We start from the raw sequence: 26,324 nt of genomic DNA, 5'->3' as shown, positions 1-26,324 counted from the left end.
GTCTTGATTCTGCTTTCTATGTTGCTTTATTTTAAACACAGGTTGGACATTCTGTATGAGCTCTGTGAATTACCTGTAGGAGTTAAGCAGTGCAAGGAGGTTGTTGTGAACAACTGAGTGGAAACATAAAATCATCTTTGTATTTGTGCTACGACAGTGAAAGTGGGAGTAATTACACACACTGTGAAAAATGAGCTAATTTTGGTTGTGAGGAGTCAGGAAGAAGATGCTAAAACACTTTTCTTTCTCTCCCTAAAGCATCCTGATCTTCATGGCTCTCAAAAACAGCAAGACAGGGAGTTTGCCAGTCAGTGAGATTTACAATTTCATGACAGAACACTTCCCTTACTTTAAGGTGAGTTCCACAGGGATGGGGAGGGGAATCTCCCTCTAAGCTTATCTGTCAGCAGAGGGAATAAGGGATGGGATTCCAGCTATGAAAAGGGATCATTTCTTAGGAATCAATTACACACTATATACTCTCATGAGCACAAACTACTCAGCGTTTTGCACCTGGGCAGAAATGTGAAATGTGGTGATATGTAACTCCAAAAGATCTTAGGAACTGTTCCAGCTGTGAGCTTGGGTGTATAACAGTGACCCATCCTCACCAGCAGCTCATAAAAAAGGCGAATAAGTTTAAAAACACATTCACTGCTTCCTCTCAGACCTCAAATACAGGCAGAACTGGTCTTGTAGCTTGCAGCACCTCCAGACTGGTGTGGAAGCAGAGGATTCCAGGTTATCTCACTGCATCCTGGAGCTGGGATATTCATCTTGGGCAACAGCATCCCATGCCTGCCCTGTACAAAGAAAAGTATAATGTGTGATAATGGTGCTAAGCTCATAATTACACAGGGAGCTGGGGAGGGAAAGGGTGGATGGTTTGCAGCAGCACTGCTGAAATTTGGATGCCTGCTATGAGGGAATGGTTCCTCACACTTGGAATGCCAGTGGAAAATGCTCAGTCAGCACAGGGATCCAAGAGCAGGAGGATTAGTTAAGATTTTTCAAAGCTGTAATGGAATCATCAAGTGCTGCTCCACTCAGAGCTTTATTTCTGCTGATTCTTCAAAACCACCTCACTGAAGTCCACAGTGGGTGACCTCAGCTGTGAGCAAGGCCCAAAAACGAAAATAAAGCCAGTGAGTCTGTCCTGTTTCCTATTGCAAATAGCCCTGCAGCAACTAAAGCAAATTTAAAACAGCCACAGCAAGGCAGTTCAAACATTTATAATATGAAAAGAACACAGAGAATAACTAAAAATAAATGTTCCAATACCATTTTGCAGTGATTTTGGACACTGGGGATAAAATAGAGCACACACAAAAAAGTAGTGAGATTAAATATGTCAGTAATCAGAGAAAAACCCACATTATGGCAGAGGAGGAACTGTCAGGATCCATCACACTCCTGTACTCCCAGATTTCCTCCCAAAGGAATCACTCACTACTCCATCATTTATTACAAGCAAGGGAAGGGAGAGAAAAACAAACAAACCTACCATCAGAAATCCCAGTGGAACCCACAGGAAAACAGCAAGAATTTCAAGCAGGGAGGTGGGAATATTATTAATAGTTTTTATAGGCACGTGCATGTTTATTCATCAGATCAAACTCAAATTAATTCTCTGTTGTCTTAAAACACAATTGATCATAAAATTAATCAGCAGCTTTAAACCAAGTGCTGCTGCTGCCAGCATGGGCAGAATCCCTCAGACTCAGGACTGGGGCTCTGCCAGGACCATCCTGGTCCTTCCTGGTTTTTCAGCACCTGATACCTTTTTTTTTTAATTTCTAATTCGTTTAAAAATTGATGAGAATGAAGTTGCTGCTGCAGGAAAAGCATAGTGCAGGGGGTACTACCCAAATAGTCACTATTTTGTGACAGCTTTGTTTTTGCATTTTACTTACAAATGGAGTTACATGTATTTGACTGTAACATCCTTAAAATAACCAGGGGAGAATGAGCAATGAAATATTACACTTACAGGCATCAATCTCTGTCTGCCTCTGGTCTTTACAGCAGCCCAGAGAACTACCAATACACGGCAAAAATTAATATCCTCCATCTTCCCTCCTTTTGGAGAGTCTTCAGCAAAATAAAATCACATAAAAATCAGCAAAGAGCATCTTGCTGCTGCTACCAGCACTCACTGAAAAGCAGGATATAACAGGGAGAGGGGAAGCAATTTAGGTAGGAGAGAAAAAGAGTGCAAGTGTGCACAGAGCCTTGCTGGGAGACATGGGATGATACAAGCCGAGTCAAATTAACTGGGATTCGCTGCCACAGCAAATTTAGTTTCTATGATGCAACAATCTCATTTCTAGTTGAAACAGAGCAATCCAACTCCTACGTTCTACCAAAAAAAAAAAAAATCTACGCAGCTAAAGTTGAATTAGTCTTTGATGTACCTCTCCCTTCTCTTGAAACCTGGTTTTAAAGAGAAAGGGTTTTGCAAGATCACTGAACTCTTTAAACTTCAAGAGCTGGTCAGGATCAGTGGGGTTGGACAATAATATTTTTGGCTTGTCATGCTTGTCCTTTTTTTCTTTTTTTTTTTTTTTTTTTGTAGTGATTAGTGAGTCTAACAAAAAGCTTTCATCTTTTTAATTGGAGTTATTGCCAGTGGTCTGAGAGGGCAGAAAGGTCTGTGGTCTGATGGAAGTGTTCAGGTGCTGTAGATGTGCCACCTGGGGATGTGGATTGGTGGTGGCCTTGGCAGTGTTGAGTTAATGGTTGGACTTGGTGGGCTCAGAGGGCTTTTCCCACCTTAATGACTCTGGGATTCCCCAGCTGATTTTATGATTCTGCAGTTTCATCCCCACCGTGCTGGATGCAGCCATGGCCAAAATCAGCCATAGCAAGGAGGTTCCAGCTACCCAAGAGCCACTCCAGCAGCCAAAGTTTGCTCATTAACAATCACATTTGCTTAAAAAACTGGTGTTTTTTCACCTGACACACTGAGTGTTCCTTCAAGCCCTACCTGGGCAAACAAATTCTCACAGCTCAGCAATCCCAAATTTAATGCAAGTACCTGCTTGGCTCCCAGCAGCAGCCTCCAAAATCAATCCCTGTCCTTTTTTGCTCGTACAGTTTCTAAAACCATCTCCTAATTTACACCCCCACATGTTCTGAAAACCTCTGAGAAGCCCGTGCCGCTCCCATCTGAGCAGAAACACCAATTATCCTGTCTAGGTACACACAGAGGTGCGTGGAGCCTGTGTGCAGGGCAAGAAACAGGAATATTCTTCCAGGTCAGCTTGTTCAGTAGCTAAATACACAACTTACCTGGGAGGAATAAATTAACTCACTTTTGGAAGTGCCAGAAAATAACTTGCGTATTATCTGCAAGGGAGAAAAACTGATCTGTCATGTTTAGCATGACCTTGTGGCAGAAAAGGTTCTAAAGATTTGGGGTTTGTTTCCTCTTCTCTTTTCTCTTCTCTTTTCTCTTTTTTCTCTTTTCTCTCTCTTCTCTTCTCTTCTCTTCTCTTCTCTTCTCTTCTCTTCTCCACTTTATGTTGTCTCACCCATGAGACAGAATAGTGAAATGCTGACATCAGGTGGGCCAAAATGGTAGAAACTGTGGTGCTATGAAAAGAAAATAGTTTCTCTTTTAGTAAATAATATATATTTAATTCCACTCATATTTATTTTTCTAATGAAGAAAATGAGCATTCAGTTTGACCCTCAACTCTTCAATAAGGCTTTTTAAACCCCTGCAATAATTCTTTACAAGCTACAAAGGAATGGTTTTGACATTCCTTATAAAAGCATGTACAAAAAGTTAAATCCTGATAAAAAAATATCATCAAAGCATGTTCAAAATTCACAGTCTGTCATGTGAAAGCCAAAATGGGATCAGATCCATTTGTAAAAGATGGTCTTAGAGGAAGTCTGATGGACTAGGCAACAATTAAAGGAATTATCAAACTATCAAAAATCTGGCTGTGAGAGAAGGACTCTATTAATAAAGAGTAAGAATGGAAAAAAAACCTTAATGGACATAAGAGGGAAATTCTAATTTTCAACATCTTTTAAAAGACTGTGGAAACCTACATTCATTTCTTGTGCTCTCTGTTCAGTAATTCTCTGCTTGATATAAGCAGTTATGATGACAAATATTTGCATCATGAATTCATGAATATGAATCAATAGCCACGGACAACTTCACCCACATTTCATTTCTTTCAATTCTTATGAGGAATTGAAAAGAAAAGATGAGGACATTTTTGCAAACAAGAAAAGAATCATTTTAATGATCCACTTTAAAGAACCTTCCAGCTGCTCCTGCTGAGTTGAAAATAAATGCAAAGCACAGAGATGAGTGATCAGCTGTGGAAACCTGTATCTCATCTGTAGGGCTTGTGATTAAACCATTTGGTTATGTAATTGGCCAGCACACAAAGTTACACCTACAGGAGCATGATAAATTCTTTTGAAGTCTGCGTGGACATTGAATTTGAGCCCAGGCAGCACGTAGTGCTTTAATGAAGTGCTGGAAATATTTTTAAGTGTTCCAAAATAGGTTCTGATAGATTTCTTGGTAGTTCTAGAACATCAGTTTTTACACACTTAATTCTTGTGATGTGCAAATTCACCCCTAAAGATCCAGCAGGTCTCTGACAACCTTTCTGCCTAGAAGATCAGTTACTATTTTATCTGATCCCTCTCTTCCCACACAACATGACTGTAACATTTTTGTGGCTTCCCTCTAACGTACAAGTTTCTCATTGCAGAAGGCACAAACTTCAACAGCATTTCTTGTAATCTCACCAGTCAAAACAGAGTTATATATATATATATATATATATATATACACATACACATTTTAAAGTGGTTTTTTTTAGCTTGGAGTTCTGTTCTTACATTGGATTTGTTTCTCCAGACAGCTCCAGATGGCTGGAAGAATTCTGTGCGCCACAACTTATCTTTGAACAAGTGCTTTGAGAAAGTTGAGAACAAGTCAGGGAATTCTTCTCGGAAAGGCTGTTTGTGGGCTCTGAATCCAGCCAAGATTGACAAGATGCAGGAGGAGCTTCAGAAATGGAAGAGGAAAGACCCAGTTGCTGTAAGGAAGAGTATGGCAAAGCCAGGTCAGTTGTTTGTCAGTGTTTTAGTTCGCAAACAGCTCTCCCCAGGACTTTTCCTTTCACCAAGATCTATAAGAGAACTTAAACATGGTTTAGGAATGCATTTAAGGATTTTTCCTGGTTGGCAAAACAAGAAAAAATATTAAAAAGAAGAAATAAAGTAGACCTGGTTTTGTAGGTGTTTCCAGATAAGTACAAAGAAGGTTCACCAAGAAAATATTTTCTCTTGACATCTCACTAAACTTTAAGATAAAAGGCCTGGTTGGATGGGGATTAGAGCAACCTGGTCTAGTGGGAGGTGTCCCTGTCCATGGCAGGGGGGTGGAATGAGATGATCTTCAACATCCCTTCCAATCCAAACCATTCTATGATAAAAAGAATACTGAAATAAGGAATATCGATTAAAATTTGAGATTAGCTGCTAAGTATCCAACCTTTAAACCCAAAAATGGAATTTATTGCATACTCACTTGGCAACGATAATTTAGAAAAACATTTCAGACTTTGGAGTTCTTTATAAACATGAACCGGCACCTCTGTTTGCCATTTCCCGAACAACACCAACTGCTGCAAGCTATCCAGGGCTAAGTCAGTCATGGGCTTTCCCCTTGTTTTCCAGAAGAACTTGACACCCTGATAGGCGACAAGAGCGAGAAGCTGCGATCTTCCCTCCTGTCCTGCAGCCCGACGGGCGCTGCAGGTGCGTCCCTCTCCAGGCAGATGGCAGCCCAATCCCATTCCTTATGCGAGCCCTCGCTCTCCTCCGGGATCCCTCAGGGATTACACGGCATCCACGCCTCGGGAGCTCTGCATGCCAAGAGCCCCCTGCCCACTTTGCTGGGGGGGCAGCAGCCCGGGTGCTACGCATCCCCCCAGGGCTTCCCCCAGATCTCCACGGCGCTGATGCAGCACACGCCGGGCCCTCAGAGCCTGTTCCCTGCTGGGGAGGCTCAAAGCCAGCTCCGGACTCAGCCCAGCATCCCTCAGGATTCCCCAGTGCCGGCGCAGAGCCCCCCGAGCTGCGGGATGAAGATGCTGCCCGAGCATTCTCCGGCCAGGACGGTGCAGGACACGCTGCTCCAGGAGGGAGACCTCAGCAATGACATCGATGCTCTTAATCCGTCCCTCACTGATTTTGATCTCCAAGGTGCGTGTTTAAGGTGTTTTTATCTTGGGGAGTCAGGCTTGTTATATCCCATCCCATGTCCCTACTTCCCATCCCATCCCATCCCATCCCATCCCATCCCATCCCATCCCATCCCATCCCATCCTCCACAAGATCCATTTCCGTCCCTATTTTACATCTCCACGCCGCTGTTACAAACCCCACCTTTCTTGGGTTACATTATATATAAACACCGTGCAATTTTGGGTTTAAATCTTTTTAAATTGTTTAAATCTTTTAAAAGTTTCCCAAGGAAGCTACAGATTTGCATCCAGAGTTTAAGAAACATTCCTGTTTTTTCCTGCTCCCACCTTGGCCACAGTTGCTGATATTAAGTACTGCAGTACAGTATTTAGGATGTATTCTTTAAATTCAGACCTATTTTCAACTGAAAGCTGCTCAAACACAGCTATTTAGTGCCATTCTTGCAAGAGAATTGTCGTGTGAAAGGCGCCAAGAGAAACAAATTTGATTGAATTAAAATTTTAACATTTTTCTTGACCAATAATTATTCCAACCCCTTCCACATCTCTGCTCAAAAGGATGCTCTTTCCCCCTTCCCAAGGCATTAAGAGGATCTACACCCCAAGCAATTATATTTTCTGAGGCGTCTTCTTTTATTCTTCATAAATATATATTTCTAGCAGAATTATCAAGTGAAAGAATTTTCTTAAATTAACGCTGTTTTCTCCCAGATTTAAATGTATGGAGACAGACAAATAATAACCATCTAAACAACCTCTTCCCTTCCCTAATCCCAAGAGATTAGGATCATCTGCACACAATTGTTTAACAGCCAACATCTCCTGCAGCACAAGGATTAAAAAAGCAAATATAAAGAAGTACACGGAGAGAAAATGCAAAGAAAGCCGAATCGATTTGTTAATCAGTGCGGGGTTTTTTGTTGTAGGGAATCTTTGGGAGGAGCTGAAAGACGACAGCCTAGCCGTGGATCCCCTTGTCCTCATTTCATCATCGCCGATGTCTTCGCAGTGCTTCCCCTCCCACTGCCAGCTGGAGAGCGGCAGCAGCGTGCCCATCCCGACGGGAACTCCGCACGGGAATGTGCCCGACCTGCAGCTCACCACCCTGTACTCCGCCTTCATGGAGCTGGACACGGTGTCCCCTGCCTACCTAAGCAGCCCCGGATCCAAACCCATCGCCTTAATGTGAACCCCACCCCAACGCCACTGCTGAGATGGAAACCCAGTCCTAACCATCACACACCGCCCTGATTGATGTCAGCTGAGACTGTGCCCACGGGAATAAGAATTTTATCTTTTTTCCCAGAAGTCGCCCGCAGCATATGTAGCTTTACTATGATCATTTTCTACAGACAGATATGAAAAAAAAAATTAAGATATTATTTAAAGATAATACTGTTAACAGCTGAACTTGTCAACACCGTTTTATCAAGCCACTCATCTTCTTCATCTTCCAGAAATAAGAGGAAAACAAATTATTGATCTTTTTTTCCCCCCTTTTTCTTTTTTTACCTTTAACGAAAGCTGCTTGCAAATGAACACAGAACTCACAGCACACTACAATTTAACTTATTTCTTGGAGCCACTGATGGCAACACCATCCACCACAGACCACTCAAAATATAAAATCTACCTATTAAAACACTAATAGTCCCCTTGAAAGAAGTTCTGGGTTTTGGTGAACATGAACTGAAAATTCTGCAAGTATTAGAAGATAGAAGACAAGCTGCTGACAGACTAAACCAAAGCAACAAATACACTTCAGTGGAAAATATCTAAGTTTTACTGTATTTAAAAAGAAATTTTAAACTCTGCTTTTTTAATAAAAAAGAACAAAACTATTTAGTAGAATTTTTACTTGGCTGGAGCTTATTCCCATTCATGCCTCTTATCTTTTGCCACATAAACTAAACATTGACATGAATTATTAAGCCATTAAATGAGGGATTTTTTTTAAATGGTAATAAAAAAGAAGAGAGAAGTTGCAGTTGGCCAAATCCAGAGAGCATCTGTGTTTTAACTTCCTGCTGTGTCTGTTACCTCCAGTGGGGTTTATTGTGATGCTGAACCAAATCTTGCAGTAGGTTCCTACTCTGAACTAAACTTAGGCCAGTTCTTCAGGAACACTTTTCTCCCTCTGATTTTCCACCAAAAAAATTGGAATAAAAAAGTAGAAAAATAGAATAAAATAGAATAAACCAATTTTATTGTATGTGATGCAGTCTAAACCCAGAGTAACCTGGAGTAGGAACTTAACAGCACTATGGAAAGTAGTCTAGAAACCCAGAAAAATGTCAGTGTCTTGAATGACAGGGTGCCCAGAGAAGCTGGATCCCTGGAAGTGTCCAAGGCCAGGTTGGATGGGGCTTGGAGCAACCTGGGACAGTGGAAGGTGTCCCTGCCCATGGCAGGGGCTGGCACTGGATGATCTTTAAGGTCCTTTCCAACCCATCCCATTCTGGGACCCTCTGATCTCTAGTCACAGATGATGTAAACTCAAACTAAACCAAGGAGGTTAAAATTTGAGTCAGATTGGGTGATTTACACCCTAAAAAAGCAAGGAGGGATTCCCAAGGATGGAACAAAGGAGTTGGAATTGTTTAAAATAGAGACACAAGTGTTAAATTGGCCGCTGTCTCACAGCAAGGTGGGAGCTCTGCCCACTCCCACTGATGCCAAACCCAGGCCCAAAGCTACACCCTCACCCTTTCCTACTAGTCCAGACTTAAAATGAGATTAGGGGCAGACGGATAAAGGCAACTTAGGAGGAGCACATGTGATGCAGCTTTGTAATCCCTCACGCAACCACCGAGAAATCCTCACTTGACTCCTCTTCCTGCAAAGAGAATACAGAGCAGAAGAAATGCAGCCAGGTTGGCCAAGCTGCTCCAGGGAGGAAAAAAAAGCCAGCAGGATGAGAGTTATACAAACATATTAGAGCTGGGGGAATCAGGTTTTGGCCATCCTAACACTTGCATAAAGAAATAAGGGAAAAATTAAGCATTATTAGAAATGTGAATATTATTGTAAGTATAAAGCATGTAGTGAGTATAAAGCTTCTAAACAGTATATGAATATAAATACAAATAGAAATATGTAAATATAAATATAAATATAAATAATATAAATATAACACTGTGTGTACATACATTAAAAAGTGTGTGTATATATGTGTGTGTAATATATATATTATATATATAAAGCACAGCATGTGTGTATAAAGCACTGTAACTGGACAGAAAATTATATGGACATAAAACCCACAGTACATATAAAATACTATTTATAAACAGTGTGTGTATATATATATAAAACTGTATATATATATATATATATATATTCAGTGCAATTTAAGAGTCACCAGCTTACAACTAAATACCTACCAACTTCATACTATTAGAAGGATAATATTACCCTAAGTGCCTTTAAAAAAAAAAAAAAAAATCAAATAAATACACATTTTAATACAGACCTGCATTGAGGAAAAGCAAAACCAAAGCAGCCCCTGCCCTGTGCTCAGGCACTGGTTTTGTACCCCTGTGGCTCTTGAACAGGCAGCTACTCTGATGCCTTAAAACATGCCAGCATCACTCTTAAGCCAAAAATAATAAGAATAACTGGTAAATAATGTTCTCTACAAATATTAGACACAGGTCTGGCACATGGGAGGGGTTGGTTCCCTCGGCTCTGTGTGTGAAGATCCCAGTGTTGGACCAGGACCGCCAGTGCTGGGCAGGACCAGGTGTCCAGACGCTCCAAACTCCTCAAGTTCACTTCAGCCACACCAGTGCCAGTGGGAATTCTGCACAGCTGCATCCTCAGGGAATGAATTTCCTGCTAAGACTCTCTCAGTTTCAAAGCTTTTCTCTGCAAACACCAAAGAGTTGGCACACAGATTTTCTGAAACATTTTCAGCACCCCGAGGGAGTGAGATGCTCAGTTCTCCATGACTTTCAATCGTTATTTGCACCAAATTCTTGTTAAATCCTTTTTAAACTCCTTACAAATTCCCCTCCTGAGTTGCACGCTGTGAACCACACCAGGCCAGAACACCACAGGCCTTTGCAAGATATTCCTGACAGAACAAGCAGCATTCCCAGTATTTTATATTTAGTAGAGGAGACAACAAGAAAATGCATGAGAACACACCAGAGGAAGTGCAGTGAGATGGTTCATTGCTCTAAAAACATGGCAAAAATGTAATAAAATATTTATGATTAAAGCAAACCCATGGCATGTGAAAAAATCCATCAAAACTGAGAGTAGGAGTCTGGACAACATTACTGATCTGAGCTAAATAAATATCTGTGAAACTCTAAATTCACAGATTTGAAAGCGAGAAAAGCAGAACTGCTTTTTCTGTGTCAAAGATTTAGAATTGATGGGCACAACAACCCATCCATGATTTGTTAATTCCTGTGTGTCAGTCGTGTCCTCTGCAGTCTCAGGCTCAGCCATTCCCTCAGAGGCACCAATATATTCCATGCTTGTGCCTGCACACATGATCACAAGCTGGAGGGGGAGGTAGAAATAGAGAAGAAATCTGAGTGTCAGATTTTATTCTGTATTTTTTGCTTGCTACTGAGCCTTTGAAGAATGATCAGACATAAAGAACAAAAGGGGAAAAAACACTTTAACATGTTTTTTCTTGTGCTTTCTTGAGTTTCTTGTATCCACATGAGAGGCTTGTCCTCCCTTTATAAATTTATTTATTCTGAGCACCTTAAAGTATTTTCTCCAATGCATTCTATATTTAATGGAATTGAATTAATGGTTGGACATTTCACAGAGGTTATAAGAAAAGTCCTGTAATAACTTTTATTTTAAAGGAGTTCTGTTTAGGATAAACAAACAATACTGCAAGTTATTAACTAATATAAATTGTCTGGGTTTGGATTTCCCTTCCTGCTCCACTTCAGGCTCCTACATCTGAAATTTTATTGTCTTGCTTCAGTTTAGCATTAGTGATTCTGGTAGACACAAAACCAACTCATTGCAATATGGGTTCCTGAGGAAAGAGTTATACTATAAATTACAGTTCTGGAATCATTACTAAAATGGAATCATTACTAAAAAAAAAAAGTTTGAAATCATGTTTATTTAACTGCTTTTAAGTTTATATACAAGAAAACCCTGAGTTTGTGCAATCCTTATTTTTGACTTTTGAAATAAAACTTGACATGCTGAGAGCACATAAACATTTTCTTAGAGCTGGTGACACCTTATTTCATACCTACCATAAAATCAGATTTTGCACACATTGCAAATCTATTTCAGATACATTTGCATTAAATTCCATTTTAAGCACTCTGAAAACAGGGGGAGAAAGAAAGGAAAGAATGAAGTTTTCTCAGTCCAAGGCTAATGCTGTCTGCTTAATCAGCCTCTTCCAAACAGATTATGCAAACCTGTCTAGGAGAAAAAATAACCCTAAGTGTAATTACCATAAAAATATCTTATTACCAAACAGAAGAAAGTGCTCACTGCTGCCCTCTCCAACATATGATTAGGAAAAATTTGCATTCTAAAGTTTAGGATTTATTAGCTTAACCTTTTTTTATTGCAGGTTTCATTTCAACTTCAAAAAATTCAAATAACCATTTATATTGGAACTATGTTTTGAAGCTGTTTTCTCTTCTCATGAGCCCAAATTATCACAAGGCTTCTGCCTCCCATATTTGCCTGTTCTTGGTACAAAACCATCACCCCTGAACATGCATTGGCTTTTGTTGAGACACGAACTGATCTGAGAAGATCTCTGTCTGCACAATCTTTCAAACCCCTGGCACAGCACTGAGTTACTTAAATCCAACAGTGATTAACAGGAGTTATGGAACAGATAAAACACTAAATATCACATCAGCTTTATTGTACACAAAGCTTGACAAGTGCAACAGACTTATTGGCACTTGCAAACAAATTTAAACTACTGGGATAAATATTTGGATTCCAGAATTTGGTTTACCAGGGCTGCTGCTCCAGTTTTGTACTTCAGACTTCCAGAGATCTGTGTAAATGTTTGTATTTAGACTATTAAATATCGAAACCAGCAAACACTTTTACATGAGCTTTTCCTGACCTCCTAATCCATTTCCAGTCTTACACAAACAAACCCAAAACCCTCAGTAGTGGAAGAAGAACTCTCTGGTTCACTGTGCATTCCCTCCCTGCAATGATATAAACTGAAGCTTTAAAGAAGACTTCTCCATCTGTGGAGAATTGAGAACTACTAAAATAATGAATGATGGAGTTATCACAAAGCAAAATCTAAATGCAGTCTGTGTAGAAGCTGAAAAGGGCTATTTTTTATAGTTCAAAGAAATAAACACACACAAAGAATATTTTTTTTGCATGGGAAAAGCTGAAATTACTGAAAATTAACAGCAGTGGGAAGATCATCAATGCACATGGGACTTATTTCACTGGGGGGTCTTATTCAAGCAGCACATTGATGAAAAATAGCAGGTATTTGGTATCAACATAATAAATGCTGACTGAAATACGAAATTGATGATTTTTAGGTCCTTTTTTCAATCATAAAATCACAGAATGGTTTGGGTGGGAAGGGACCTTCAAGACCATTTTGCTCCAACACCTTCCACTAGGCCAGGCTGCTCCAAGCCTGACGTTGAGCCACAGCTCCCATTGTGCATCACCACCCTCACAGCCAAGAATTTCTTCCTCATATCCCACCTAAACCTCCCATTTCAGTCTGAAGCCATTTCCCCTTGTCCTGACTTCTCAAAACCCCCACCCCAGGCCTTTTGAAAGCCCTTTAGACCCTGAAAGGCTGCAATAAGTTCACCCCAGAGCCATTTTGCTGCTTGGATGAATGGGAGAATCCTGCTCTGGATCGATCCAGCTGTGACCTGGGCACAGGAGAGTTGTGAAACAGTGAAACCATTAAAGATTTATTCCTGACAAAACCAATCAGGCCTGGCTGTGCAGCAAAGGCCCTCATTTAGTAACACGAATTGATTCCTTATTCACGCCATCAGCACCAGGAAATTCATTCCAGCAGCAGCAGCCTGGGCTGGGTGGATGAGGGAAAAAACCCACTGAGAGCTCGGGGAGAAGCACACCAGTCACAAAAAAACACTGGAGAAGGGAATTCACATGATCTGGATGAACACAGAATTCAAGATCTTGCTCGTCCAGGAAGCTGCTGAAGAATTTAATTTCAACTACATGAATAAGCCCAGCGTGTTTGGGCCTGCTGGAGGCACCAGGCCTGAACAATCACCTCAGGCATTTATTGTACTTGCCTTTCCCTCTAGATCAACTTTAGAACATTAAAAAGCTCCTAAAACATACAGAAAAAATATTTTCCACGAAATATCCAGTTAATCTAAGGAGAAAAGTGCAATGCTTAGTTAGCATTAAAGGCATTTAAAGAGTGCAAATTTTTGCTTTGGCTAGAAATGATCTTTCTCACAGAAATGATCTTTCTCACAGAAATTGAAACAGTGGCAGAAATATAATAGTTCTTAAAAGTTATCTGAGTGGTGACACTTGTGCTTGTGTTTCCTCCAAGCATGTCTTGCCACACAGCCACAGGAAGCATAGTCCTGTGTTTGTCAGCTGTCATTTCTGCACTGTTATTTCAAATTTAGGTTATGAGCAATGCCAGCTGATGAATTCCAGTGGGAAAATATCCTTAAAATCTGACATCTCAGTGCTGAAGTGCCTTGGTGTGTCTGGGGCAGAGTTTTATTCCTCTGAACTTGCGCTCAGGTCTCTGTGCACACTTTAATTTTCAGGGTTACAGTGAACCCTCTGTTCTCCTGACTTATGAATCTGTGCAGACATGAAAGCAGGCAGCAGGTTTAATTAGACACTTAATTATAGATCAGGATGGCAAGGAATGCATTTGGGAAATAAAAACATGATTTTCAACCCCAGTCAAATGCCAGTGAACAGAGTAACACCGGCACAACATTGGTGCACTGTGCCTTTCACATTGCTCATAAAAAACAGAGTTTGGGTTGGAGTTTGGGGTTTGGTGTTTGGTTGTTTTGGTTTTTTTTACCAAAATAGATTCTAAATAATTTTAGCTTTTAGGTCTGGCACATGGAGCTCTCTGGGAAGAAGGAAGAATTTCTTCCTCATATCTAATTTAATCCCAATTGCTATTCCCCTCTTCTGATTTATCCTGTCAATCCACAGGAAAGGAAGAACTGAAGGTGTTTGGAACTCTTCTCTCCTGTCTGTGTTATCTTTTTTTCATAAAGTAAACTTAATTGTGTGTTTTCTCTACTGCTGTTTCTAACTTCCCTGCCTGTTTTTATTTCTTGCTACAGATCGCTTTCATATGCAGCTTCATTAACATGGTTTACACCCTCCACTAGAATAATTAAATTATTATTAAATAAAACAGGCCTTTGTTACATAAGGTCCCAAGTCATTTTTCAAAATAATGGCTGGGAATCATCCAACTGCAATTATGCTCTACCTGCCTAAATTCTCTTTGTAGTTTTAATTAAAATAAATTACCCAGGATGATTTCACCTCCTGTTTTAAGTTCTTGTACAGCACTGGTGAAGGGGGAAAAAAAATCATCTCTGTAAAGCAATTGCTCTATTTTGTGGACTTAAAGAGGGAGAATAAATAGTTTTGGGTTATCCCAGCACACAATGAGAGATTTCAGTCATCTCTAAAATTATCTTTAAAGTAAGACACATTGCGTTAGAGGGAAAAAATGGGAAATTTGGAGTACTTTATCACTGAGAAGTGTTCTTCCTGGAGGTGAAAAGTGTTAAGGGAATGCAAATCAGAGATAGATGAACGCCCTTGAACAATGACAAATAAAATAGAAACATGGGGTGAACACACAAGATTTGCCACAACAACTCAGCAGCTGAGAAATGCCAATGGAAATATGGATCTGAGGAGAAGCAGAGAACATCTCCAGAATGATTAGGCATATTTATTAATAAATGAGGCTGACAAACCAGCTAAAGGGGGGGGAAAAACCCATTGTAATGCAGTGTATTTTTGGCAGACATTTAACACTGGGGAGTTTTCATGGGAATAAAATCCAGATTTTTTTTTTTTTAAGGTTCTTTTCAATCTCAGAAGATTTCTAAGCAAGTCCAGGTAATCACACTTGTGCACCAAAATCAGAGAGACTGTTTAACCTGCTTTATTAGCTATTAGCACTGATTTTGTTCTTTTCTTTTTTTAGGTATTCAGTGAAATCAGCATCCAGTCCTTGCAAGAATTCTAACCTGATGCTTCTAGTTGTTCAGGTAATTTTGAGAGGAAGCTCAACCAGGAGAGAACAGGCCCAGGCAAAGCCAGGAGCTCTGTAAGGGAACTGGTGCAGAGCAGTGACAGCTGAAAAAGTCACATTACAAACCTGTGCTCAGGTAACCCAGAGCTCATTGCTGGTGTTTGTGCAGCTCCAAGTCACAATCCAAAAGGGAAACACTTGAATTAATAAATTCTTTCCTCAAATTCCAGTACACAACGTTGTCCCGCAGGATATTTTGTTAATGAGGAGTCCCCAGGAATTCTGTGCAATCAAAATGAGTTATAGAAGATATTTTCTAACAAAAACACCCTACTTCTTTCCCTCTGAGAGTTGTTCTGCTCCCAGAAAAATGCAGAGGTATTCCCAGGAATTTCTCAATAAAATATCAACACCATCATGATGGAATTAGCGCAGTAAAACTCACTTCAGCCTGAGCAGCTGGTTCAGTTTCAGCCAATAAGGCAGAGACAGCAATTTTCCCAATTATTTCAAAATCTGATTCTCCAAAGCACAGCCAGAAATCCTTCAGAAGCACCTGCTGCATAATAGTGATCCAGGGAACTCCAAAGTTCTGTTAATGTACTTGGAAACGAATTTATTTTTCATGTTTTTCATTTTTTCAAATTTATTTTTCAAATTCTCCCATTTTTCGCTTCGTTTTTCAATTTGACTTTTCAAAATTTCAGTTTTTTTAAAATCACAACCTGATACACAGCTGTGCAACTCCAAAGTCCCATCAATGTAACTGATACCAATTTATTTTAATTATACCCCAACATGTTTTCCCAATCCAAAAATTAAATCCCACTTGAACACTTTCAATGTGATGGTTTTACCTACAGAACTACCCAAACCACTGCAGAGTTTTTGCATCAATCACCAGAAAATGAAGCTGCTCACACACATTTGAACACAAACTGGAGTTTGTATATTGATGGAAGATACATGAAAAGCAAGCTTGAATGATTTTTTCATAGAAATATTTAAATAAAATAGACAATCACCCTCGTTTCTAGGATCAATAATTTATTTCTTTTTAATTTTTTTTTTTTTTTACATTTTGCAATTTGTTACAGGAGAAGAAACACTTGCTAATGGAAGTGACATGGTTTTGAACCATTTTCCAAGGTAATGGAAGAAGTTAAGCATATTCCCTAGGATGCACATTGATGACTAAGCTGCCAATATTAAATCAATTGAAGCAAGTGCAGTCCCTATTTAATCCTTGTATAAATTAATTTAAGGACTCTCCTTCTCCTACAGGAAGACTAAATTGTAGCATCTAATTTTTTTTTAATCCTGAAGTCTCAATCTTTTCTCTCTCTCTCTCTCTCTCTACTTAATCTGCAAAAAGTCAAACAGACTGAAGCCAAAGCCACAGAACAGATTCCGTGCCAAGGTTCCTTCTATTCCTGGTGATCTCCTCACTTCCCTCCCGTCCCAAAAAGGAAACAAAAGACTCCCAGTTTTCTGAAAACCAGATTCTCTGCATGACAGTGCATTGCATTGCCACAGGATGGGCCACAGTGGATGTTCTCCTAGCAAACAAATCACTACCAAGGTACAAAGAATTAGAAATTAACTCGGTAAAAATGCTCCTAACGTTTTCCCAGTGGTATAGTAACCAGAATCCTACTTTCCTTCCACAAAAAATAGATATATTCTTTTTTTATAAATACATTTTAATACAGACAATTCTGCTTCTATGCCAAAAAAAAAAAAAAGGTCACATTCAAACAGGTTTGCTGGGTGTATTAAGATACAAGTAGACACCAGAGCAGGCAGGAGCACAGGGGGGTTTCGGGGGGCTGCAGACACACGAACACCATTTCACCCACTGACCAGGGATGGGGAGAACAACTGAGCTGCAACGTGAGAGCTGGAGCATCACACCCCTTGGACAGTTCAGCTGTTTCCATGTGTAGAAAATGATATGAACTCTCAATGGTATTTAGCATTAATATTGAAAAGCCTCTATAAATTTAGGCAGTGCTTATGCTGGGGGTAGAGAGAAGAACCACGAGCAGGAGCTCCCAGCTGCCTCAGACTCAGGAGAAAATGGAGTCACTCACCATGGCCTTGAAGCTCTTGGGTCCAAATAGCTGAAATTAATTCTTTTCCTGTCCTTGTCCTCTTTTCCCTCACCTTTCCCCCCTCAAATGCACAAAACCTGCCCAGCTTTTGTGCCATCCACACAGTGCCAGCTGCTCCCCCACAGCCCCAAACGACAGCAATGATTTCTCTGGTTTCCTTCCTAACGAGATCTAATTAAAACTGGGCTGTTAACCATCTTTTTCAGGTTATGAATAATTAATAGAGCATTTTAATAATACTTATTGAATATGACAGTGTGATATTAGCATTTTCTTACCTTAAATAGCCCCAATCTTTGCATGACTAAGAGTTCCCTTTAACTTTTGTCATGAAGATTGGGGTTCATTTTTTATGGGTTGATATGTAGGACTACTTCTCAATTAACAGTTTTTTCTCAAACTGAAGGGATTTGGAAGTTGGCAGCCTGCATGTTTCACACACAGCCAGCCACCACTGTGACACTGCACAGGATTCTGGAATGAAACTCAGAGGACAGAGGTGGAAAATAGAGCATCTTACTGACCTGCTCAAAAAACAAGACACGGAGAGAGATTACGAGCAAGAACTAAACCCCAGCAGATTGTTTCCAACCCTGGGGAGACTTCCTACATTAAAATAAATAAATAAATAAATTCTTCTGAGTCAGGAAGGGTGGATCATTCAGTTATTCCAGAAATGTCACCACACAACGGATAATTCACAGAAACAATTTTGGCTTTTGCTACTGATCTCAGAGCAAAGTTTCTAGACTTTAAACCACAGTTGATGCATTAATTCTAAAAAGAAATGGTTCTCTCCCTGCCACAGAAGTGTGAGTTATTAGAGCATGCAGCTCACCACCAATGTACTGCTGCTTTTCTTAAAAACCCTGACTACTAAAGGAATCCAAGACTGACAAAGTGAAAAAATGTGTCAAATTATAATTTCCCTGAAAGAATGTGTTGAGCTGTAATTTCCCTGTCTCTCAGAAAAATTATGTCACTATTAGAACTCAGAGAGACTTCGTTTCTTTTTCCAAGATTAAGTCACTGTGTAAAGCACACACTTAATCCTGTTTTATGACAGGAAACAGCCGGGCATTATTAGCAGATAATCTTCGTTAGCTCTTGAATGTTTTCTTTCACTTTCAGAAAGTCAGATCCCAAATTGCCAGGCTGGCTTGTTAAAACAGAACTGTAGTGCTAATTAAAGTCATGTTGAAAATGAGATCAAGGAAGAAAACACAACAATTCTTTTTTTTTCCAGAGCCAATATTTGGTGATTTCACAATGAACTTCCAAAGTAAACCCAATAATGATGAATGTTAAAATACAAAATAATAGCTAGTCAAGAAGATTAACAAATTCTTCTGTGAACAATGCTGCTAAGACTTGCTTCTCAACTGGTTTATAATAAGAATCAGCTGCCGATTTAAGGGGAAAAAAATGTGGGTTTCCCAACTGAGCTGCAAACTCTCAGCTCCCTTTCCGAAGGAAGTTGAAATTAGTGGGTGCTGCACAAAGTGTGGTCTTTAACACCACATTTTGAAGGTGGTTTTTAATGCAAAAAAAGGACAGAAGTGGCATTGGAACAGCAACTTTATAGCCAAAGTTTTTGAAGAAAAATCCTTTCAGTGCTGTTTATGTGCCTCATGGCACCACCACATGTGATACTGCTGCAGGAGCAGGTGGAAAAGGAACAGAACCTCTCCCCTGGACAGTGATTTTTTATAAAAATTGTGGATGTGGATGACCATAAAGAAATGCTAACAAAGAGTTTCCAAGTGAAACAGAGGGATAACAGTGATAACTGCTCCCGTGGGACACAGGAAAAAGCACCTTCATTGCACTTCCCACAGAAAGCTTTGTTGGTTGCCTTGGTTTAAGAATCAGAATTTGTTACTTGTGGCAAACTCTGGGGGGTTTTAATAGAAGTAAAATTGTCCCAACTGAAAAGCTCAAGCTAAAACTGGTTGGAATGATTTTACTGAAAATGTCCAATCTTTGTTTCTGGCTTAAAATATTCCTAATAATATTAGGCAACAAACTCACTCAGGGAAGAAGTATCTCTATATGATTCACACCACTGTGAGACTGGAATTATTACACATATAATCCAAATTATAAAAGGTTTCAGGAGAGGAGAAGTTGATGATTCATCCTCCGGTGTTTAACCTCAAACCTACCCTAAAACAGTGTCAGAAAGTCCATCCACACTCTGCCCGCCTGGGAACACAGTGATTTCTCTTGGTTCTTTTACAAGGGGCATGTCTACCACTCAAATTTCCCTTGATTACAGTAATACTTTTATGGAATTACTCTTTTTTTAAAAAAAATCTTGAAAGGAGGTAGCATAAAAAAGGAGCAGAACGTGACTATTTCAGAGGAAACTCCATAAAATGACCCAAGAGTCCACACCAAAGCACAACTGATCTCATCACAACATACTAAATAGATGACTGGCAATTCTGGGCAAATTCCATTCCTAAAAGTCTTTTAAAAATCTTATGCACAGAAGTGGCTGTTATGAACAGCAGGTGAAAAATACCCCCCAAAAAACCCTGTACAAGGTGGTAATTATAAGCATATATTCTATTATGTCTTTAAATCAACATCTTCTCTCCTGCAAATTGAAACAAAACTCAGAAATACTTCAAACTTGCAAAATGTCATTGGATATTTGATTTAACCGCCCTAATGGAAAAAAAAACAACAAAAAAAAAAAACAGCTGGGGGAGGAATTAAAGCCTTTTGAAACTATTTTCATCTTTAGTAATTATTGTGCTATAGAATGAATGGTCAGTAGCTCAAAGCACTGCACAAGTAATGAGGAAATTCTTTGTATCTCTCAAACTGATCAGTCAGCCATAGGCTACTTGTATGATTTAACACAATAGAGACAAAAAATAGTGATAAATACAAGTCCCACCGTGATAAGAATCACTACAAGCTACTACTTGTGTAGAATCAGTGAACTTGACACACTTTTGTAGCTACCAAGCTTAATAAAAACTGTGCTGTAACCTAAAATCACTGTGGTTTTGTTTAAAAAAGCTGCCTCCTCTCTCAGCAGTCGAGAAAGCCAAGCCAAATACAAATGGTGACAACGTTGAAAAGTGACCAAACCCCAACAAGAGCACAAAAACCTCCCTGGCCTTAGGCTACACTTGGAAATGTTTGTAGTCCTGTCTGACGTAGGCTGCGACTACAGAGATGCTCATCACGACCAGAAATGATATTTTTTATAAAAATGATTACAATTATTACACCTATCTGAGGCTAACATAGAATGTTCCACTTCAACTCACAGAATTAGACATGGAGACATCAAGTATTTATAGAAATATCTACAAACTGCAACTGTCTTTTATTTTTGTGTTGGTTTTTGTTTTTTTTTAAGTATCAGTGAACTGACCTTCAGAGTAAGGGTTTCATGACAACAGGTCACCCCACACTAGTTTATTCTTGGTGTTGCTATTTCTTGAGCTAAACTGGCGTTAAACTTCTTCCAGAATCTGAAGAGAGAACTTTTGCTAAATTTTTTGCTGTGTGTTAAAGTTGTAGATTATTAGATTTACTTTCACCTGTATTAGTATCCGAGGAGAAACTTTTTTAACAAAGGGGAAACGCTGTCTTAAGCTCCTTTAAATGCAGATACAAATAGAAAATTGGAAATTCCACACTCTCCAGCTGCCCTAGACAATTAAAACGTTGTTCTAACAAGCAGTGCTGAAGCCCTTATCTTGGCATCGAGCAGAGATGAAAGAAAATAGACATGGGAAATGTGTGGCATGAACAGGCTGAATGTTAAATAAAGCAAAAATGTTAAATAAAGCTAAAATCCTTCCGTTTTTCCTGATTATGCTGCAAAGAACTGAAATCCATGGAATGTACTTATGGAGGTTCACAGACCCACAATGCCATTTTACCTTCATCTGAAATGTAAAAGGAATGTAAATGTAAAAACACCTAATCAACACAGCTCTGCCACTGAACTACTGCTCTTCATTGCAGGTTTTGGTGTTTCCAAGGTTAAACAGAACATTACACAGAAGGACCGAAACTAAAGGATGAAATATTCATGGGGAGAGCCAATCTAAAGAGGAAACTTGCCTTTGTGAGATGTTTTGCTCGATATTTTCAACTGGCTGGACAAGTTAAATTGGCCTTTGAAGCATACACAAAGAGAAACAACCACCCAAACCTCTGCCTTTGCATCCATCCACTCCCACAGTTTCTCTGATCACATTCTTTGGGAAAGCAATCCTAAAAGATACTCGAGGGCAAGAACATAAATTCACAGAATTAGGGCAAAACCCCTCAGGTCCCACAAGGCCATTTATCAAAGCAGACACTTAAAGAACTCAGGGAAGTGGTATCCAAAGATCATTTTAGCTTAAAAGTTCTGAAGAACCGGGTCTGCTTCAAAGCTCAAAAGAGATGTCATGAAACTCCTACTGTGGCAAAGAGTCCTTGGTTGGTGGATCCTTGTCCAGGTGACATTGCAGGCAGCGGAGCTGGAGGTGTTGGGATCCCTGACGACTTCCAGAGGAAAGGGGAGGCCAGCGCAGGTGGGGCCCACCTCAAGGTCCTCCACTGTATGAATAATCTGCCTTGTTGTGCATCACCAGCTTGTTGTCTACAAAGTAGAAACTGTCCGACTGTGTCTCGTAGGGATGCAGGATCATCTCTCGAACTGTGAGGGGGAAATGGGGAAAAAAACCCAACACAATTAATGTTGAATTAATTTCAGCAGTGTCCTGCGCTGGACTCAGGCACTTTGCAGTGTCACTCAGGCAGCTGCAAAGTCAGGTGAAAAACCAAAACCCAAATGGGAATTGCCCAAACCATTCCCTGTCGGTATCTTTTAAACAATTCAAGCATAATAATGGAATTTTTATGTTGGAAAAGCCCTCTAAGGCCTTAAAATCCAACCGTTAACACAGCACCGCCACGTTCACTGAACCCTTGTGCCACATCCACACTTCCTTTGCACACTTTCATGTTCCTAATCCAAATATATTCAGGCACCATATAAAGGGGACCTCAGAACAAAAACTCATTACATTTTGGGTTGGGATTTTTTTTGTTTTGTTTTTAAAAATAGTGATAAAACAGCAAACTCAAAGTAAATTTGTTCTGGCCTGACAGCAGTGCCTGACTGTATTTTCCACAGACTGTAATATTAGTGCTGACACACACAATTAGGGGTTGTAAAGAGTAAGATCACAGAGATTTAGTGCTTGTGCTATTGTGTCTTGGGAGAGAGGAGAGAAAATAAAAGTTATGTTCATACTAAAACCTCTCAAGCTCGCAATATAGCACATCAAACATTAAACCAGATCATAACATTTAAGTTATCCATTTATTGGATGTCTTTTTAATCTTGTTTTTTCATTGTTTTATAACACAATTATCTTTTTTCTCCCTGATACCGAAGCTTCCTTTTTATGAATTAAAAAAAAAAACCAAACCCAAGCAACTGCCTGGTGTGTGATGAGATACACCCTACTAGAAAACAAAATCAGTGTTAACACAGATATAAAAGTATGAATTATTCTACCCAACCCACTCTCTAGAGACAGCTTTTAAGAAAGGGCTCCCCCAAACCACCTCAGATGAAAATCATGGTGTGACAACTCAGAAATGAAAGTTTATAAAAAAGAGCTTACTGAGATCCTCCGAGAGCTGAGGGAATTCATAGATGTGCTCACAAGTATTTTTACTGCTGGGGATGCAGAAGCCAAATTCAAAATCAAAACTTTTCAGCAGCTGGTCACGGAAGTAGTGCCTCTCAATCATACGGAAATTATTGATGGGTTTGTCCCCGACTGTGAATTCCACCCTGAAAAAGAAGGGTAAGACCCATGTGAGCTTTCATGCTTAAATAACATCTGCACCCTTCCTGAAAGGCAGAAGAGAACTCTGAAAAGAACCCAAAAAAGCCAAAAATATAAAGCAACAGCACTAATCAAATTATTGTTTCCTCTTTTCCTTAAAGCATTCTACAGGGACACAACACAGCATTAGAAAAACATCTTAATAATCAACAAGTTCCACCCTTACCATGGGCAGGGACACCTTCCACTATTCCAGGTTGCTCCAAGCCCCATCCAACCTGGCTTTGGACACTTCCAGGGATTCAGGGGCAGACACAGCTGCTCTGGGCAGCCTATGCCAAGACCTCACCACCCTCACAGGTTAAGAATTTATTCTTAATATCCCATCTAACCCTGCCCTCTGACACTGTGAAGCTGTTCCCCCTTGTCCTGTCACTCCAGCCCCTTGTCCAAAGCCCCTCTTCAGTTCTCTTGGAGCCCCTCTAGGCACTGGCAGGTGCTCTATGGTCTCCCCAGAGCCTTCTCTTCTGTGGATAGTCTTCCCACCTTATTTTACCCCTTTTAGCATCAATCTCTTCAGCACCAGGCCTATCCCTGACTAAACAACCTAAAGTGACGGAGAAGGCAAGAGATTTGGAGACCCCTCGTAACAAAAGAAAAAGCCCCCTGTTAAATCAACTTCCTAGCAGGATCAACATGGGAGAGATGGGGTTTTTTTCCTAAGATTTCAGTTGTTTCCTGTGCTAGGCCAAGGAGCAGAGGGGGAGTTACTCACGTGGCTCCCACTTGCCGCAGTCTGAGAAAGGCTGGGGTGAACTGATAGCGCACGAAGCGTCCGGCGTTGGGGTCCACGTCCTTCCTGTCATTGTGCTCCCGCTCTGCAAAAGCCCAAAGAAAACTCTGTCAGAGCCTCCTGAGAACCAGAAACTCAGGGAAAATACTTGTGGTGGTGTTCTTGTGCCACATGAGCCGGGAAACTGCTCTGATGCTGAGCTCACCCTCCTCCTGTCCTGAGGTGTCCACCACTGGTCATTCAGACATGGAATGTTGCAACATGGCCCTTTGGTTTGAGACGTTTCTTATCTTCTGGGTTTCTGTTCCTCACCTACTGCTCCTGCCTCGCATCAGGACTGCAGAGTGACTCTGAACAAGCCATTTCCCCTTAGAATGCCTGCCTTGCTACCTGTAAGCTACAGAAAACTTCCTCTCACCTGCAGGGAGGTGGGGAAGGGTTAAAAGTGCCTGGCCAGGAAAAGAACAGTTGCCCCGGGTTTTTATCACCACTGGCAACAGGCAACACTTGGATGCTTACAAGTAACACCTAAAAATTAATGAAACAAAAAAAAAAAGGCAAATGTTCAGTTTGTTTAATTTACCCGTTGGCAGTTTCTCCCTTCTGAAAATACCATTTTCCTGACTCCTCAGTGAGAGATGTTAAACTAAGAGCTAAACTATGTGCAGGGGGCACAAGCTGATGAACAGCCAAGAAACAACCACCCGGTGATCTCCTCCTCCTCCCCAGCTCTTGTTTACAACATCCATCTGTCCCTTGCCATCACAGATGGCAACAGTAAGAGCACAGCAGCAGCCAGCTCTGCTCACCCTGTTGGTACAAAGAGACACCTGAAAAACATTCCTGTTTTGGGCTCCAGCCCTCCTGCAGTATAGAGATTCTCCTATTTTTGGGAAATCTATGGAGTAAAAGGAGTGGGGAAAGGCAAAAGAAAGCATTTGTTCATGGAAACCTTATTTTGTGTGTGCACTCACCTGAAGCTGCTGGCTTGGTGATTTCAAACAAGACTGTGCCAGATTCCATGTCCCGGATTTTGAACCTGGTGAAGTCTATCTTGTAAACATTTTCCTCTGGAGTGCACAAATAATCTGCAGGGGGAAGCAAGTTTAAATGAAGGCTGCCCTGAAATACCAGGAATTTCTGGCTGTTCTCTGGAGGCCACGCCAAGAGTGAGAGCAGCCCAAATGCACCTCCACTACTGCCTGTTTGAATTCAAAACTGATGTCTCTGAAGACAGAATCACTTCTGGAGGCTCACACTGCCCTGTTTGGACAGGACAGGGGAAAGAATTCTCTCTCCCAACACACAGAGGTCATCACCTTTTCCCAACCCCGTGCCAGCAACTCTTGCATCCATTTCCCGTGGCATATTGAGACTGGTCAGCACCTCCATCAAATCCCAGCCTTTCCAGTGTAAGAGGCTTTGCCTGTTTTAAAAACTGCCCTGTGGCAGAATGCAAGGGCTAAGCAGCTTTGGGAGCACTAAGCCGACTGCACTTAACTGGAACAGGAGTGTCCTTCCCTGTGCCATCTCCCTGCTCCAGCCCTCTGCAGACAAAGGGTGGCCTCTTCTCTCCATTGCTGCTCGTCCCACACCAGGGCTTGTTTTCCTGAGCACTGAAAATGATGTTGAAGCCTTTCCCTGTGTTTGGAAAACAGGGAGCAGAGCCCTTCCCTGCTCTGAGTATCTTTGAGGGCAAGTCATGGGATCATGGAATCATTAAGGTTGGAAAAGCCCTCTAAGATCATCAAGTCCAACCATTAACCCAGCAGCGCTGTATTCACCACTAAACCATGTCCCAGGTGCCACATCCACAGGCCTCTTGAACACTCCCAGAGATGAGGATTCCACTGTTAAAACCCCCACGGTTTTGGCCTTCAGCCTTGCTGTGCCCTGAGCCAGCTCCTGGCACAGGGATCATCCTCCTCCCTGAGGAAGGAGCACATGCAGCACAGATTGGAAGCAGCTCCAATAACTTACTTTACCCTGACAAATCTAAAGAAATGCTCTGTGTAGACAAGTCAGAACAGCTTTCAAACAACAGCACATCTGCCTGATGTAGGAGACTGGTTTTGGAGGTTCCAAGGTGAAAACAATACTTTAACATTCCAATTCGAAGCA

At 40.7% G+C, this 26,324-nt stretch overlaps 2 protein-coding genes across 4 annotated transcripts in view; one reads left to right on the top strand and one right to left on the bottom strand.

Moving 5' to 3' along the window:
- The window catches only part of FOXN1 (forkhead box N1), a 36,244-nt gene extending 28,148 nt beyond the window's left edge, over nucleotides 1-8,096 (top strand). For all 3 annotated transcript variants that reach the window (XM_017742993.1, XM_017742995.1, XM_017742994.1), the window contains exons 6-9: nucleotides 259-355; nucleotides 4,892-5,099; nucleotides 5,716-6,243; nucleotides 7,172-8,096. In XM_017742993.1, the coding sequence (XP_017598482.1) occupies nucleotides 259-355; nucleotides 4,892-5,099; nucleotides 5,716-6,243; nucleotides 7,172-7,434 (1,096 nt within the window). In that variant the 3' untranslated portion in view covers nucleotides 7,435-8,096. The remainder of the gene's footprint in view (nucleotides 1-258; nucleotides 356-4,891; nucleotides 5,100-5,715; nucleotides 6,244-7,171) is intronic.
- Nucleotides 8,097-16,507: 8,411 nt separating this feature from the next.
- Nucleotides 16,508-26,324, bottom strand: part of UNC119 (unc-119 lipid binding chaperone) — a 16,663-nt gene continuing 6,846 nt past the window's right edge. The window contains exons 2-5 of the mRNA XM_017742945.1: nucleotides 25,178-25,405; nucleotides 24,186-24,288; nucleotides 23,243-23,415; nucleotides 16,508-22,266 (exon numbers count right to left, since the gene is read on the bottom strand). Of these exons, the coding sequence (XP_017598434.1) occupies nucleotides 22,154-22,266; nucleotides 23,243-23,415; nucleotides 24,186-24,288; nucleotides 25,178-25,405 (617 nt within the window). The 3' untranslated portion in view covers nucleotides 16,508-22,153. The remainder of the gene's footprint in view (nucleotides 22,267-23,242; nucleotides 23,416-24,185; nucleotides 24,289-25,177; nucleotides 25,406-26,324) is intronic.

The sequence above is a fragment of the Corvus brachyrhynchos genome, unplaced genomic scaffold (assembly GCF_000691975.1).
Source record: "Corvus brachyrhynchos isolate BGI_N302 unplaced genomic scaffold, ASM69197v1 scaffold99, whole genome shotgun sequence".
Lineage (NCBI taxonomy): Eukaryota > Metazoa > Chordata > Aves > Passeriformes > Corvidae > Corvus > Corvus brachyrhynchos.
The sequence above is the reverse complement of the archived record's forward strand: the minus strand, read 5'-3'. Positions and strand labels throughout refer to the sequence as shown.